The sequence below is a fragment of the Vulpes vulpes genome, chromosome 7 (assembly GCF_048418805.1).
Source record: "Vulpes vulpes isolate BD-2025 chromosome 7, VulVul3, whole genome shotgun sequence".
In the NCBI taxonomy this organism is placed as follows: domain Eukaryota; kingdom Metazoa; phylum Chordata; class Mammalia; order Carnivora; family Canidae; genus Vulpes; species Vulpes vulpes.
In genome coordinates, this window is record NC_132786.1 from 106,601,203 (window position 1) to 106,619,059 (window position 17,857).

Consider the following 17,857-nt stretch of genomic DNA (forward strand, 5'->3'; position numbering starts at 1 on the left):
ATGGGATTGAAAAGATCTCAATGTATTGTTTGAAAGACAAATCAAAATAACTAACTAAATAAATAAAAATGAAAAAAAAGACAAATCAGTCTTTTCTGATAGAAAAAAGTAATTATTGTTATAATTACAGCTAATATATATTATATATTCCCTGCATACCAGAAATTATTCAATGTAGAAAATACTATATTCCATATAGAATAATAAACTATTATATATTTATGTTATATCTATATATAAATCTTTAAAACAAGCCTACGAAGTCAGTGAGGAAACATGCACAGAGAAGTTAAGCACCTTCCCCAAGGTCACAGAGCTGTGGTTTGAAACCAGGCAGTGTGACTTCAGGCTGCAACTAAAGTGGTGAGTGAAAGAATTAATTAATCCCAAGGTGGGGCCCTGTATTTTTTTGTGTTCTCCTGATCTCTCATTCCTAGGACAACATTCTTATTTGGGGGAGGGGGAGTCTAAATCCTTCTTTATGCATGAGCTAGGCTGTGTTGTTTAGTTTATGAGAAGCTGAGCATCTACACTGCCTCTTTCAGCCAGTGTCTTGTCCTGGGATGCCATTAACCCTCGAGATAGCCCCAAAGTGACTTGTTAGGATCCTCCTGTTTCAAGTGAGGCTTGAGGAGCAGAAAAGTTAACTGTTTAGAGTCCCTCTCTCTGTAGCCTGAAATTCAGTGGTTTTCTCTCACTCTTAGGATAAATCCTACAAATCCTACCCTTGGATGATCTGAGGCCACTCTGTTTGTCGGTGACTCTGGGCCCCTCTGTCCCTCACCTGCCATCCTGCAGTGTCCTACCAGCCTTTTTCCAGCCCCTCAGGGTCGCCAGACTTTTGGCTTTTGTGGTCCCCTCTACTTGGAACTCCCCTCTGCTCTGTCTTCAGGCTGCTCTCTCTGCTTCTGCCCCAAGCAGCCTGCTCTGAGGGATGGACCTACCCCAAAGGAAGTGTCCTCTGTCTGCCTTTCTGGCTATCAGATCACCCCCTCTGCCTCTTTCAGTGAACTTCCCAAAATGTGCAGCTGTTTTTCTTGTTCACTTACTTGATTTGTGTGCTTGTGGTTTTTGCTTACTTTTGCTCTGTGAGCAAAGGGACCTCATCTGGCTGCGTTCCCACTCTTTCCCCACCCACACACCTAATGAGGACCTCTGGAGGCATTTGCTGAAAGACTGACAGGTCTCCTGGAGGAAGATAGGGGAAATAGGGGAAGAGGGTGGCCCTTCCAGGTGCCTTAAAACCCTCAACCCTGCCCTGTGCTTGAGTGAACGACATTTGTGCTCCGTGGTCTGCATGAAGCAGCCAGACATGGGACAGGAATCTGGGGTCAGCTGCTGAGGGAAGATAGAGGCCGCTGTCCGTTGTCTGGAAGGGTCCAGTGGTGGTTGATTAGGCCAGATGTTCTTGGGAGTGTCTCATTGTCACCTTTGGGTCCATGACCCTGGCCCGTGACAGGGGAACCTCCCTTGCGCTTTGAAGATTTCAGACCAATGCTTTGGGGTGTGTTTTTAAGTGACTTGAGTGTACTGTGGAATTTAGCTCCCAACAGCTTCATGTTTTTAAAGATTTTATTTATTTATTTGAGAGAGAGAGAGAGAGGGAAAGATGGAGAGAGAGAGAGAGAGGGAGAGAGAGAGAGAGAGAAGCACAAGCTAGGGAAGGAGCAGAGAGAGAGGGAGAAGCAGGCTCCCCATGGAGCAGGGAGCCCAAAGCAAGGCTCAATCCCAGGACTCTGGGATCATGACCTGAGACAAAGGCAGAGGCTTAACTGACTGAGCCACCCAGGCACCCCTCAGCAGCCTCATATTTAAGGGGTTATCTGAAGCCTGCTTTTGTTATTTGTTTTTGCTTTTATTTTCCTACCTTAGCTCACTGAATCACTTGTTTCAGGGACATTTAGACATCCAGATTGACTCACAACGTCACATTGACATTGAGTAAGTTCTCTTGTTCTGCAGAGTCTGCATTGAATATTCAAGTGGCTAGGGGTTGGAGCCTCTCTGAAGAGCTTCCTCTCTTATGCTACTCCTTTCTGAGCTTTCTTCGAGTATATTATTAATAGAAGAGGCATGGAAGGGATGGCTTGGATGTGAGTACTGGTTTGTGTAGGAAAGCTAGAGAATAAATGAGCTTGGACTTCAGAGCGCATGCTGGTGAATCCTGACCTCAGCGTCCACAGGCACTGATGGGTAACTATTGGTTTCCAATGAGAGAGGAGAGCCTTAATCTCACGATGTGTGGGATGTGCCCCATGGGGCTGTGTTTTGTAGGCAGTGAAGTTAAGGCTTGCCCAGAAAAATAACATGTTTTCCTTGCCTGGTGCTTGAGCTGTTTGCCTGGTGGACTGGCTGATTGGCGGTTTGGGAAGGAGGAGGATGTTGGTTTACTTGGGTGTCCAGGGGATTTTGTGTTTGTGTATGTGTATGTGTATGTGTGTGTGTTTGTAAGTGGTTGTTTCTGTTTCTTTGGAAACAGTAGAGGACAGATAAAGAAATAATGATGATACTATTACTTTCAACTTGTGTTCATGTTCTTTGAGGCATTTTACAAATATTAGCTTGATGCCACTATTTAAATAATGCCCTCACTTCGAGAATACCAGAAATCCTTTGATGTAGGTATCGCAAAAGTGGATGGGAGAGCTGAGAGTTTCGGAAATAACTGGGAATTTTGCCATCCTGACTCATGTTAGAACTGCTTTATCCGGCTGTGTTTCCTACAGAGGTACTCAGTGGAGAAGATAAATCAAAGCTGTATCTAATCAAGGCTCTCTTTCAACCTTGATGGAAAATGCTTTTTTGAGATTAAAAATGCCCAACCCATAGTATGTAGTGGTACATGGAAGAGACATTTTCATTAAATAAAATTTTGACTATTCCCAAACATGAAACAACTAAAAATTTGTTAGGTTTTCAATGCATACAGACCTTTCCACATTGGGAGGTGGCTACCTGCTTTAAGAGACAGAGGTCTCAGGCTATTCATCTTGAACTCCCCAGTGTCCTAAGGTTAGGAAATGTTGCTGTTATGGACATACCACATCTCTGTGTTTCCAACTGGATGAATTGAGCAGATATTTGATGGTGCTCTGACTTCCCTTTTTTCCACAGCTACCTTGCACAGCTTCATGCTTTAGTCAAAGTATTTCTATTAAATACTACATGGAATATTTGGGGGATGAAAAGGAGAGAAAAGAAAAAAGTAAGAAAGAGAGGGACTAAGAATAAGCAGTAAGATGATTATATATATATATATGTATGTATCAGTCCTGTGTGTATATATATTTTGCTAAAGAGAATTTAATAACAAAAGGAAGATTCAATTTCTTTTTTGACCGCACAAGTGGAGAGAGTATGATGTCATAATCTCTACTGGTCTTATTTCTAATGACTCTGGGTAGATCTGTAAGCAAGAAGGTGCTGACTTTCCCGGTGTACCCTGGGTGCCCTCCATACTCTACTCTTTTCTGCCTTCAGGGTGAATGGAGTTAGGACTCTAAGGACAGCATAGCCAAGCACAGATGAAGGGGTGGACTGGCCCAGCAAAAGCCTTTACCTGTATTTCTGCAGTCAGGAGCAGTGTTCCAGGAAGATAAACAAATTTATATGCAGTCTGGTTTTGGCTCCTCCAAGTCCAGGGCAAGGTGTCTGATGGTTTGCTCAGCCAGCAATAGCCAAATTTATCCCAGGGTCAAGTGACCCATAGCCCACGCTTATAGGTCAGCTGGTATGCCACAGAGCTAGAGTTTGAACACAGATCAGACTCCAAAGTGTTTCTCAGCATCATGTCTCAGAAGACAAAAAAAAAAAAAAAAAAAAAAAAAAAAAAAAAAATTCTACCTGGAGCCTTCAAGTAAAAGGATAGTAGATAACATTTTGCTTGATAATTGCTAGGTTATCTGAGAATCATAGAAGGCCAGGCTCTCTTTAAAGCTCATACCTTCAATACCTTTCAGAATCTTTAATCTCTTTACACATGCTTTCAGCTGTCAATGTAACTTTGCACTGACCAGGACCCTAGCAGCTCCGTATGCTTACTATAAGGTGACTGTATAATAAAAACAGTAACTGCCATGGCACAGCGCTTTACAGTTTATGAACTGCTTCCCCAAATGTCATCCATTTGATCCTCCCAATGTCCTTGTGAGGCAGATAATGCTGATATTGTCTATAGTCTCTTTTGCTAGCAAGAAAATAGTGTTCAGATATTTGTCAGGTATTCAGAATAATGTTAAATAACTTGTTTGGCTTCATAGCTCAGGGCTTCATAGCTCAGGTTAGAGCTTCATAACTCTAACCAGGGTTAGAGCACTGGTCTTGTATTGTGAACTAATTTGCCCAAGATCACACAGCTAGTGAACAAGAGAACTGAGATTTAATGATCAACTTTTTAATGTAAAATCTGGTCTCCTGGCCATGTTGTTAGGTTTGCCACAAATAATACAGTCTTATTTACCAAGACTGAAAGTGAAAGAAAGCCTAAAGTTAAAAAACAAACAAAAACTTTATTTCTAGTTCAGTTAAGACATTGCTTCAAGGTTGTGTGTGTGCGTGTGTGAATGCACACACACCTTTAATTGGCATTATATTATGAGAGATATTTAGCTGTGAAAGGAGGGTATTTGATATTTGATGTAATTAATGTAATTAATGCATTGCTTTCTCACAGCCTCAGGACCCTCACAGAACTTTGCTAAAATTCCTTTTTGTCCTTTAATTCTACCTTCCACTGTAGACGTCCATGCAGTCCTCATATCCCTAATGGGTGGTCAGGGCTCAGCAGGCAGAGGTTATTTTGGTGGAGCCTTGGTACTCCTAGCTTGAGGTTTAATGCATGATTGGTGCTCTGCGACTAGGTGAGGAAAGAATGAATGAATGAGACCAGTGTCCTCGGATTCTGATCCTACGCCCAGTGCATGCCAAGGTTGAATCACTTTTGAACAAGTTCTCTGTGACAGGTAATCAATCACTGTCCACAGGCCACTTTTCCTGAAGCAGCCTGCGAACAATGCTCCCTGAAGATCCCTGAATTCCCTTCTGAGCCATTGTAGTTTACCCACGTGGATCTGGGGACTTGCCCCCACCCTTTCCCCTTTACCCAGCCTTTCAGTGGAAATGTCTGATAGGCCTCCCTCCAGATCCCCTCTGGGTGTTGCCTGCACCCTTTCCCCATTATACTTTTTCTCTTGGCAAAGTCAGGTTCAGGATATTTTCCAGGGCCTGACCTACACCCCCTGAGCAAAGAGACCACATTCATGCTTAGGGAGGGCTCCTAAGTTTTGGAGAGGAGGGGCATTAAAAAAAATCCTCTTTTCCTTTCTGTGCTGATTTGGAGTGTTGACTGAAAAATGGTGCTGTTGTCTGGGGGCCGAGCCCGGGGGATAGAAGGAGCTGGCCCCTGCGTTTGTTTGTGAATGGCTCGGACCTTTTGATGAATTGGGAGTCTGGTACAGCGTAACCTCTCGTGGGTGGTGGTTCAAGGAAAAGGCCTTTTCTTTCCGCGTCCTTTTTCCAGGCTGTTTTAGTGGATTTGTAGGCTTTAGTGAGTAACTCTTTTGTTTAATAGGAAGTTGAGAAAAGCATTAAGGATTTTTCTAGCCCAAGGAAACGATTTAGTGATCCTCAAAAATACAGCTTATTTCTGTACTTCTAAAATACAAGTTTAATGATCCTTAACTGTGGTGACCTTGTGCTGAGAGGCGGACTTGGATTTTCTTATCCTGCCCCCTTGCGAGCTCAGTATTCTCCTCTGGGTTACATTAGGGACTAGGCATCAGTTTTGAATGTTGAGCTAGTTTATGGGGATGAAATCATCTCTGTAATATTTATATGTATATATACATATAAATGCACACACCCCAACTTCTCAGTAAGAAAACAGGCCAAGAGAAAAAAAATTGTGTGTATGTGTGTGTGTGTATCGGATCTATTAATACATTTTTCTTAGTGGGAAGTTGGTTAGGAAGCCAATATTTCCTGATAAGTGTTCTGTGAGCTGATGGCTGATGGTGCCGGCAACATGAAAACAGAATTTAAAAAAAAGAAAACAGAATTTAGAAACTTGTGGTATTCTGTACTTAGATTTTTAAAAAGAAAGGAAAAACATGCTCTTTTTGATGGGACTATCCTCAGCAATAATATAAAAGCAACAGGCAATTATCAGGAGCGAAAAGGCATCTGAGCGAGAGCCATATTTCCACCTTGGGCCAAATGCTTTATTTTGCTTCTGTTGAGTCAACACTGCTTAAAACGGTGTGGTAAGTTAACTGGAGAGTGGGGACTGTAGGTAGCCAAACCAGGTAATTTATTTAAAAAAAAAAAATCTAGGTAGCTTATACTAGCTTACTCATCTGTCTCCTCTGTGGATTGAACCTGAAAGGGTATGCTTATGCTTCGTTAAAATTTCAGCCACAGCCCCCCTCCTCCTGCCCCTGCTTCACTTGGAAAGGGAATGATAATTTCACACACTTTTTTGAGTATTCATGACATTTTCTTTGGCATTGAATTTAGCCTCATCCTAAGCTACACTGTATTAGAGCTTTTTAGAACTCTTTGAAAAGTATAGAGAGGTGAATATTATGCATTTAGTCCCTTTAGTTACTCTAGTATGTGCTGGCTTAGTTTTTATTGTTTCCTCTGTTCTCTTCCTCTTACCTGCTTTTTTTTAAATCTGTGAACCCGGTGGCATGGGCCAGGGGGCAGTGGTGCTCATGCTATCATTACTCTCACAGGGGCCGTGCTATGGGCTGTGGGGTCAGGAGACGAGTACTGCACTGTGCTGCGCTGTGTGTTGCAGTATATGTCCCAGCCCTGCCCTCCACCCGTTAAATGCCAGTGGGGGCCCCCAGGGACAGTGGCAACTAAGAATTGGCTTCATGTATTTCCGCATCCCCTTACTGGAGTATGCAAAGAAATTATGCCTTCTCTAAGAAAGCAGATGAAAACATGCCTTTTGCTAGTATTCAGAATGGGTCCCCTGTTAGAGTGATGGCATAATCTTCAGATGTCATGAGGGTTTTGCCTTTACATGGCCTTTAAGTGACCTGCTAGTACTGTCAAATGTTCACAGGCTTGACATTTGAAGCATAGTGTGTTAGGAATCTGAATCAAGTCTGTGAGTATATTTTGACCCTGTATTCAGCTGACACCTGTGAGTTGCAGGGGGCTCCGAGCACAACTGCCGACTACTTTACATCGAACCGAGGTATGCCCAGCTTTCTGTTGGAGGTCAAGGGGAAAAGTACCTCGTTCAATATGATCATTTGCAAATGTCTTTTAACAGCAAGTCAGTCATAGAATCCCAGGATGAAATAGCCTCTTGCCAGGCCCTGCAGAAAATAGAGACGTCTGGCGTGATCACCACTCTGTTTATATACAGCCTCACATTTTGTAGTTGAGATTCATGCACAAGAAGAAAACTCAAAAGTTTCAAGTATTACTTCAGCCCATAACTTAGGCGGACTAAACATACAGTGTTGAGATGCAAGGATACTTACATAGGATAGAGATACAAAGAAAACAGTGATAGAACTGATAAAAATCATTTGAATGCGAAGAAAACGAACTAGAAATTTGTGATTTTCCAGACTATTTAAAAATATTCATTGTTTATAAAAAGTTTAAGAACCAATATGCCCAAAATGTCTCAAAAATTATACTGAGATATAGCAGAATTATTTGGGATGTGTTGTAATTCCAAAAAACGGCAGATTTTACTATAGCAGAGCAAGAAGGAGTAGAACTGTACTGCTGACTTTTTTCCTGATTTTCTAAAGGTAACTGCTTTTTGACTCAAAGGAAAAATAGATCCAGTTTTGTATTTAATCTTTTAGCTGTTAGAGTTTTTCCTTTCAGGATTTCAGGGGCAACTGTTTTAAATCGCAATGGAAGGCTTTCTGGAAAGGTAAAGATGACAGTGTCAGCTAAACCATGGATCACCTCTTATTCCAATTTAACTTTTTTCTTTCCTTTTTTTTCTTTCATTGCTTTTCTCTTCAATGTGTTTGTATTAGGAGTAGGTAAAAAGGAAGAGTTTGCTGCCTTCAGCATGTTTTCTGAGTCTGTCCTATTAGAAACAAGCAAGTGATTTGGTTACATTTAATATTTTCTGAGAATCTCTATTCTAGTGTTTTGTTAACCACATGTATGCCAAATAAACTTTTTTTTTTAGAGATGGAGTATGTCCTGCAAAAATAATAATAATAATACTGTGCTCCATGGGAGCAAAAAGAGGAATAGGACCTAAATACCCACTCTTAGTCACAAATACATGCACTGCAGTGGCTTATTCAGCTCTGCACATCTAACGCCCAACACTGATGCTTAGCAAATACATTCTGAACTATTGAACCCATAGATGGGAAAACTGTAAGACAGGATTGTGCAAAACATAAGTAGAAATTAGCCAGCAACTTTGAAAAGAGGCCTCATATCTAAAGAAACATATGGAAAACTTAAAAAAAAAAAAAAGAGGAATCTAACATATGAAAACCCAATCCCACTGGAATGTTTTTTCATACACAGTATAAACGCCACATAAATAAAACCACAAACCTCTGCAGAAGTACATGAGAGGACGTGAGCCCCCAGCACTCTCCTGGTAGGGCCTCCTATGGGAAGTAAAGCCTGGGTGAATTTCCAGAGACAAAAAAGCTGTTTAGAAATCCTTCCTCCTGGGAATGGTGGACCTGGTTCGAAGGGGACTTTGGACAGTCCCTTAGCATAGCATGATGCAGTTGTGTGAAATAATCCTAAAGAGTCTCTGATTCCGGTTGTAAGATTCCAAACTTTGGGGAGACCAGTGGCTGGTGAACATCTTTTAAGGACGGTGATTTTCTGGTTTGAACGGAAGAGTAATATGTAACTGGAGCGGTGCGTGTACAGTTAGGACTTCCGAGGAAGAGTCCTGGCTGTACACTGCCCAGAAACACGCCCCGATCTCGCCAAGTTCTGTTGGAATTTTCACTTAGAAGGTACAGTCCCACTGTTGGTCTTGTTCCCTGTGTAAATCTCTGGTTCGAAAACTTTGCAGCATTCAAGGCGTTTCAAGCTTGAGGGCTGAAATGTCACTTTAAAAGCGGGAGGGGGTTAAAAAGGTCACGCAGCTGCAAATAATAATAGCCCAATGAAATTCAGATTCTAGCTGCAGCCCACTTCAAGAATAACACTGAAACAGGAAACAAGCCTACTAGATCTTTTTACCAGTGAGGCTAGTCAGAACACATCTGATAAAATGTGTGTGTGCGTGTGTGTGTGTGTGTATTCTTGTGTATGTGTGTGTAAGACAGACTCACAAAGAGAGAGAAAGACATATGTATCAAGACAAATAGAGACAGAGAAATAGGCACAGAAAAAGGTTTCTTTTTATGAGTATTCATTTTTAAAATTTATTTGAGAGAGAGAGACGTACTATTTGTGTGTGTGTGAGAGAGAGAGAGGGGGAGAGAGCACAAGCATAAGCAGGGGGGAGGGGTAGAGGGAGAAGCAGACTCTCCACTAAGCAGGGAGCCTGATGCAGGGCTCGATTCCAGGATCCTGGGATCATGACCTGAGCTGAAGGCAGATGCTTAACCGACTGAGCCACCCAGGCACCCAGGAAAGAGTTTTTGAGAGGGAAGATACAGGAAAAAAAGACACAGAGATGCAGAGAGAGTACAAAGACACACACACAAAATGATTTTCTTGGACTTAAGCTCAAGGGTGTTTATTTTTCTATTTGAAGTTACGATGTTAGGTTAGAAAACTAGAGGTATATTTGAAATAAAAGGATTTACTTTTCTGCGATTTGGCAGTTAGCTTCCATGGATTATTTTTTCAAATGGTATCTCTTTGAATGGTCTGATTTTACAGTGTTTTACTAAAATGATCCTGTTTCACAGATTAGCAAACAACCTAGTGAAAGATACAATATCCCTCACAAAAAAAGAAAAGTCTTAGCCCCAAACTGAATATGTAATTATCTTCCAGGAAAAGTTAGCCATGCTTTGGGAGAACCATCCTGCCTCCTTGCTGTTAAAGTAGGATTAGTCATCATAGAATAAAAAAATTTATAGAGTGTGTTTTGGTGAATTTGTTATTATTGTGTGGTGCTGTTTGCCTTTTGACCAATGCATTGAGAGACATACTTGCTTCCCTCCCTCCCAAACACAAACTACAAATTGGCTAAAGAATTAACTATTTTAGTTAATAAGCAACTTTGTTCCCAGAAACAGAGACTGATCTGGACTCACACAGTGTGACTGGCTCAAGACACTCCTGTTTGCCAACTGTCCTTGGCACTTTAGGAAGGTCTTGTTTCCCCCTCTGGAACTTTTTCTGCAGTCTCATAACTCTGGCAAGGTAGTGAGGCCTCTTTCACATGAGTCCTGACAAGAAGGCTCTTTCCCCACTCATGGCCGGCCAGTAAATGCTGACAGATGTTAAAGTCATTCTTAAAATTCGAGCGCCACGCTCCCCCCAACCGATCTATAAGGCATTCATGATCAGATTAACAATGGCAGAGCTGATGGAGACATATCAGTATTATTATTAGTGCTCATTTATATGTATGACTTTAATTTGCAACTTTGAAGTTCCCATAACTTCTGGTGTTGATAAAAGTGCATGCATATTTTCAGGTGAAAACAACATTGTTAGTATCTTCATATTTCAAATCCCTCATCACTGTATGAATCCATCTGCTGTTATTGGGAGAAATTTGTGCCATTCTAAGATCGGAGATCTAAGATTGGAGTTTGATGTTAACTAAGGATCAGTAGCGCCTTCCTATGAGGTAGATAGGGGAGCATCATTCTTGGCTGATTTCAGCAAACCGAGGTGATGGAGGTTTTTTTTTTCCCTTGGAGCTCAGTTGTTATCCTTGTTTAAAATACATATTTACAGTATTTTGTGCAGACTCTCCAAGTTTTTAGTAACATTTGTTTTTTGCAATGTTTGCCTTTCATGAAATGGTAATTCCAAGTATATCTCTAAATGCCTGGCAAAGCAGTTGAATGGATTGCATCAGCCATTGTGGAAAATTTCCCATTTTAGACCAGGAGGAATTTGTGGGGTCAAATGCTGAACAATGAAAGAGATTCTTGCTCATTTCAAGGCTGAGGAATCCAGTGGCAGTTGAGGGTTTGAATTGTAAATCAAGCCTGTCATCTCCTTGTCAACTAGGAAAAACCTCTACTCACTTTATGCACTATTAGGGTTTGTTATTAGGGTTTTGTGTTGTTTTCCAAAAATTTGAAGGGAAATTAGACTCATAAGGCATTTGTTCTCAGTGAGCATTGAATCTGAACTTTGGAGAAGAGGAATAAAAACTAGAACTATTTAGAAACTCTTAAATGATTAAACAGTGTCTGCCACAACTATAACTGTATCTAACCAAATTTATGGGGTCACTCAGTGTTTCTCAGTGGGTGCTCTGTGGGTATCATAAGTAGCCAGCACATGGCTAATCGACTGGACTTCAGTGGCTTTACTGTCTATGGCAGTATTAACAGATTGGATTTATAATAAATTAATAGTACATGTACATGTGAAATTTAGTGAAAACTAGCCTCATCTCATTGTTTTCACCAACAGCCATTTCGACATTTGTGTGTGTGTGTGAAATTTCTTCTATGGTTATAACTGAGGATGGGTGGAATAAGTGGTCTGCACAACCTCTTGCTTTGCTGAAAACTTGGTTCTGGGCCAAAAAGTTTGAGAACTACTGCCTTAGGAGTGGAGAAAAGTCAAGCTGTTTGGGGTGGTTTATGATGATGATTCAGGATTCATTATCCATTCCACAAATATTTATTGAACGCCTACCATGTCAGCTCTATGCAGTGGAGCCTGGGGTATGGCAATTGCCAAACAAAACTTGGTTTATTAAAATGTCCCAGCTGGTAAAACAACAGAATGGGAAATAAGAGGATGAGGCCTGACTTCTGAGGACCTAATGCAGAACAACGTGGGTAAAATCATGTCTGAGTGATTTGCTCCAGTTGATGGAGGATAGAAGAATATTTGCAGGGCTTTAGTAGGAGTCTGTTGAGAGAATAGTTATTACACTATTTGCTAGGAAAGAACCATAATAATAGGCCATAAAAATAGACCAGTGGTTCTTCACTAATACATCAGACCAGATCGTACTAGTTGATAAAAGTAATGAAGCCTGTGTGGTAGAGTGGTACCATTTAGTAAAACTATCACAAACACCCACACAGTAAGGAATGAGCAAGGGCATGCTATTTGCAGAGGGCTAAATGTGGGAACTGCAGTGCATCAAAATAAAGCAGTTGAGGTTCACACACTTATATATACACACCCACTCACCTCAGACTTTATTAATCACTTAAGCCTATTTTATTTTAGCAACTGCCATTTTACCTTAGGACTTTTATTCCAGGGACACCTGGCTGGCTCAGCAGTTGAGCATCTGCCCTCAGCTCAGGGTGTGATCCCAGGGTCTAGGATCGAGTCCTGCATTGGACTCCTTGTCGGGAGCCTGCTTCTCCCTCTGCCTATGTCTCTGCCTCTATCTCTGTGTCTCTCTCATGAATAAATAAATAAAATCTTTTTTAAAAAAATGACTTCTATTCCAACACTGTGTACTATGTTGCCAAAGCATTTGGTCCATGGGATCCATAGCATAGAATAAACTCATACAGATTTGTTCATGTTTAAAACATACAATAATAAAATGACAGTAGTAAGTCAGCTGAATATATTGATGACTGAAATCTAAACTATTTGAAAGCAGACTCTATTTCTCTGATTAATCATATTCCTCTAAACATAATAACATCCATTCTATGAGGGCTCAGTAAGAGTAAATCTATATATGGCTGGAGCTTATTCTTTCTTTTTTTAAAGATCTATCTATCTATCTATCATCTATCTATCATCTATCTATTCATTCATTCATTCATTCATTCATTCTTCATGAGAAACACAAAGAGAGAGGCAGAGACATAGGCAGAGGGAGAAGCAGGCTCTCTGTGAGGAGCCTGATGTGGGACTTGATCCTCGAACCCCAGGATCATGCCCTGAGCTAAAGGCAAATGCTCAACCCCTGAGCCACCCAGGTGTCCCTGGAGCTTCCTTGTTCTTCAAGCATCAACACCATAGTGTAATTTGGTGGTATTTGCTGCAGCTTATATGCACATTACACCTTGGTTACAGCACACTGTAACCAATAATTAAGATAAAGCAGCTAATGTTGATATCAAGCAGAATTGTTAAACTATTACCATTGTAGGCTTGAATATATAGGGGAAGTCAGCATTTTGGTGAAGTAGGGTTTGGTGTAGAGTTGTGATTATGGTAGAAAAATACATTCTTCCCATACTTACCTGACATGGCTTGGCTGATGTCTCTTCTCACTTTGGCTTTTTAATGAATCTCTTCTAACCTTCAGTAGTGGTGCTTCCAATCTTGACCACTTCTGTTAATTGGAGATTAATTATTATCACTAATTAGTACTTTTAGATGTATGCCACAAATGTATTTATATGGAGCTTTCCTATTTTACTGTCAGGCAATCTTAATATTGGTTTGTAATGTTACTAATATTGACATTCTTTTATTATTATCTTAGCAACTCAGGCTCTTAGGTGTTAATCCAAGAAAGATTCACCTTATAACAAATTCTCTTTTATAATAGGGAATAGTTGACATTAGAGTGGGGTTCCAGTAACACTTGCCTACAGAACCTCTCCCTCTTCTACCTCCAAACACACAGACTTAAACATGAAGAAACATACTTTCTCCATAATTCGGGCATATATTACAGGCCTCCTAATGAATCAGTGTGATAAAGAAATGAAGGAACTGAAGATTATATTCATAGCCTTGTTGTAAAGTAGGGGAAATTGAGGCCAGAAACAGTTAAATGACCTGGCAGTAGTCAAGTAAATCATGGTCCCAGAGACAGAAAGAATTCCAGGAAAGCATTTAAAAATTTACTAGAAAAAAAAAAGGTATATTTAATTAATGGATAACCCAATTACTCTGTTGTTTTTTCTGTCCTGACTCAAAACCACTCTCTCAACCTTTGTTTTGAGGTGTAGATGTAAGTCAGCCTTCATAGGGGAGAGAAGAGATGCTTTGTGATAAGTGATGGCAAAATCAAATGAATAGTGAGGTTTGTGAAATTATTTTAATTGCTCATGACTTTCCTCAGACAAGGACAAGTGGAAAGCTTCTAAAGATATTTGGGTTTTTTTCTACTTCTAAGTACAATAAAGTAATTTACATAATATGCCTGATCCAGGAGAGCTGTAAAATTAGGTTCAGTTACTGTGTTGGTAGGTGACCAGTGGAAGTAATGCCAGACGTAGAGTACAAAGGGGTAGTACTTAGTGAAAACTGTATAATAAGGAGGCAGTGGGAAGGAGAGTTTGTGTTTGTAAATCTGTTTTGTTCTCTAATATCTGACTAGGGGTGTTATCTAAGGCAAATCTTTTTGCTTTGCATTTCAGAAAGGGAAAATACACCTATTTTCCAAAGAATGCATATGAAGTTTCTTAGTGCTTGGGGAAAGGGCATAGTGATGGACAAAATAGTGTTGGGTTTTTTGCAAGATAATAAAGCTTCCATGGACGAAGGCTAACTATCACTTGAATAGAAGCAGAGTTCCCTCTTTCAACAGTAAAGGGGACTTGGGATTCCTTTGGTGTCACCTACAGGTATCATTTTAAGGAAGTGGATACCTTCTTGTGCTTCAGGGATAAAGCAATAGGTTTTAGTACCCTGATAGAGCCATGTCCCACTGGCAGCACAAAAGAAAAATATGATTTGGAAAATGATTTAAATTGTGAAACTTAAATTTACATAGTGTTTTGTGATGTCTAAAAAATTGTATGTAAAAAAAAAGCTTGAACATCTCTGCTATCATTTGAGAATGTTCCTATAATAAACGCCTTTGTTTTGTCAAAAAAAATTTTTTATGTTACTATGTAGATTAGTAACCATGAAACTATGTGTGTGTACTTTTATCAGTTTGGAGGAGGATTTGTAAAGGTAATTTTGATTACACTCTTTTTTGCCTAATAAACTTACCTCAAAACCTAACTCCTAGGCAGCCTGGGTGGCTCAGTGGTTTAGCGCCGCCTTCAGCCCAGGGCCTAATTCTGGAGTCCCGGGATTGAGAACCATGTCGGGCTCCCTGCATGGAGCCTGCTTCTCCCTCTGCCTGTGTCTCTGCCTCTCTCTCTCTCTCTCTCTTTCTCTCTCTCTCTCTCCCCTGCCTCTCTTTCATGAATAAATAAATAAAAAATCTTAAAAAAAAAACCTAACTCCTACAGGGATGCCTAGGTGGCTCAGCAGTTGAGCATCTGCCTTTGGCTCAGAGTCCCAGGATCGAGTCCCTCATCAAGCTCCCTGCATGGAGCCTGCTTCTCTCTCTGCCTATGTCTCTGCCTCTCTCTCTCTATGTCTCTCATGAATAAATAAATAAAATCTTAAAAAAAAACCCTAACTCCTACACAAGAAAAAAACATAGTATAATGTAACATAGCATTGAGACCATAACATAAGATTTCTCCCACTAAAGCTGCCTTACTCCTGATAACTTCTGGAGATCAGATGGGCAATGGCCTTAATCTAATATTAATTTCAAATCAGCCTGTAAAACCAAATTAACAAAATACCCAAGGTAATGTTTTCTGCATTTTCTTATTTCTGTTTATCCCTGCATAACTCAGATACTTTTTGTTGAGGCATCCGTGAATGCCTGAGATGAAAGGGAATTGAAGACCGGGGCTCACTGCTGGGGTCATTTGCTAAGCTGGCTGCGGGGCTCCTTTGCATCCTGTGGTCATCCTGAAGCTTGGTGGGATGATCATGGGTGAATTATTTGACCACTGCTCAAGTTTGGTCGCCACACTGGTGATAACCCTGTTTACTGCCCCCTCTCTCGTTTTTCTAAGTAGCCAACTCCAAAGGACAGGTGTGAACTTTGCTTTGGAATCTTCTTGCGCAGGTGCGGTCTTACTGGGTAATAACACAGTCCAGGTGGTTTTCCAGAGGGAGAATTTCTGCTGCAATAGCCCTATGGCATTTTTCTTCAAAGTACAATAAATATGTGCCCAAGCAAACAATAGGAGCGAAGACTGCAGAAATCCTAGTGAACTTCAGCAAGGCGGGACCTGTGTTCATGTTAATGTTTATCTTGTCTAATTTGGGGATTGGCATAGAAAGGGGCTCCGAGCAGTTGCCTTTCTCATGTTTCTTAGGTAGAAGTAGGAGATATTCATGGATTTCTGTTTTTCTTCCTCCCTCTCCCCCGTCCCTACAGATTTATGAGGAATCCAAGATGAATTTGGAGCAGGAGAGGCCGTTTGTCTGCAGTGCCCCTGGCTGCTCTCAGGTGAGTGTGGGGATCCTTTGGTCTGTTTTGCTGGGGATGTAGCTGCCTTCTGACAGGGAAACAGCTCTCACTTGGCAATCATGCCTGCTGTGGGCTTTCTTCACCAAGATATTGTCAACCCCCTCCCCCCCCATCATCATCACCCCCCCACCACCATCATCTTCTTCCTCATTATTTTATTTTCTACATTGAATAGTTTGAATTACTTCCCTCACAGCCCCTGAAATACATCAGCGTTGGCCATTTCCATCCTTAACTTTCCCCTGGAAGTAAGCCAGACGCATCCTGCCCACCAGATGTTCAGGACTGTTATTTCAGAAAGGGGAGGGAGGATGCTGCTTTTACAATAGTCACTTGATATGGGGCCTTTGAATTACTGGTAAAATAACTCACCATCAGAGTTGAATTCGATTTTGTTTTGTTTTCCTCGTTGAGTACAATAAGCCCCCTATAACTTTTGTAGAACCCACAGTTTTTCCATTTATCTAAACTTTAAGAGGGAGAAGTTGGCATGCAGTGCTAGATTAAACCTCTTTGTCTCCAATGGCTCCTATCAAGCGGGATCGTTGCGATGATTAGACGAGATACTACATGTATTTAGTATAAGGCCTGCATATAACAAATGATCAGTTAATGTTCACCATTATCACTCTTACTGCTGCTGTAATTATGGACCGTGTGGCAGAATTTTCCAAGCTCGGCACTGTAAACACTTCAGGCTGAATAATTCTTTGTTGTGAGGGCTGTCCTGTACATTACAGGATGTTTGGCAGCATCCTTGACCTCTGCCTAATAATCCTAGGGGTCACTCCCCAGTTGTGAAAACCAAAAATGTCTCTAGGCATTGCTGAATATCCCCTTGGGAGCCAAAATGTACCCCCCCAACCCCCCATTGAGGATGACTGCCTGGTGGTTTGCACTTTGGCTTTAGCTTTTTCTTTTTTTTGGATCCCTCCCCTTTTGGGGGTCCCCTAATTCTAGCTGATGTTCTCCCACTCCATTTCATGTGTTGCTGTAAACTGTCTTTCCTCCTTTTTGGAATCAGGCAGGGTATAAATAAATAATGCCACAGACGTGTGGTCACTCGTGTCAGACGCTGCTAGAGCCGGGACAGTGAGAGGCTGAGCAGAGGCTGTTGGGTTTGGCAGTTGGGTTCTGGCGGGTGACCTATGAGAGAGGAGTCAGGGTGGGGGCCAGGTTGGAAGGGATTAATGAGTGAGTGGGTGGTGAGGAAGTGGAGGTGGCCAGCATAGAGGGCTCTTTCAAGAGCATTGAGGAATGACGGGAAAAAGAGTGATATAATGGTAGCCTGAGAAGAAAGCAGCCTGAGAGAGGTTCTTTTTAAATGAAAGGGTAGCCTTTAATCAAGAACAAGGAGAAGTGAGAGTGCTGGATTGAAGAACCACAGCTGAAGCACCAACCCCAGAAGACACAGGGTTTAGAAGGTCCAATGACGGAGAAGCGGGTGCTTATTCCTTTTAGGCAGGAAGGAATGGAAATAGCGCTATGAAA

General features: G+C 41.2%; 1 protein-coding gene across 4 annotated transcripts in view; it reads left to right on the plus strand.

The window, feature by feature from the left end:
* The window catches only part of CREB5 (cAMP responsive element binding protein 5), a 405,112-nt gene that overhangs the window by 57,569 nt on the left and 329,686 nt on the right, over nucleotides 1–17,857 (plus strand). For all 4 annotated transcript variants that reach the window (XM_072764623.1, XM_072764624.1, XM_072764621.1 and 1 more), the window contains exon 2: nucleotides 16,274–16,345. In XM_072764623.1, coding sequence (XP_072620724.1) covers nucleotides 16,292–16,345 — 54 coding nt within the window. In that variant the 5' untranslated portion in view covers nucleotides 16,274–16,291. The remainder of the gene's footprint in view (nucleotides 1–16,273; nucleotides 16,346–17,857) is intronic.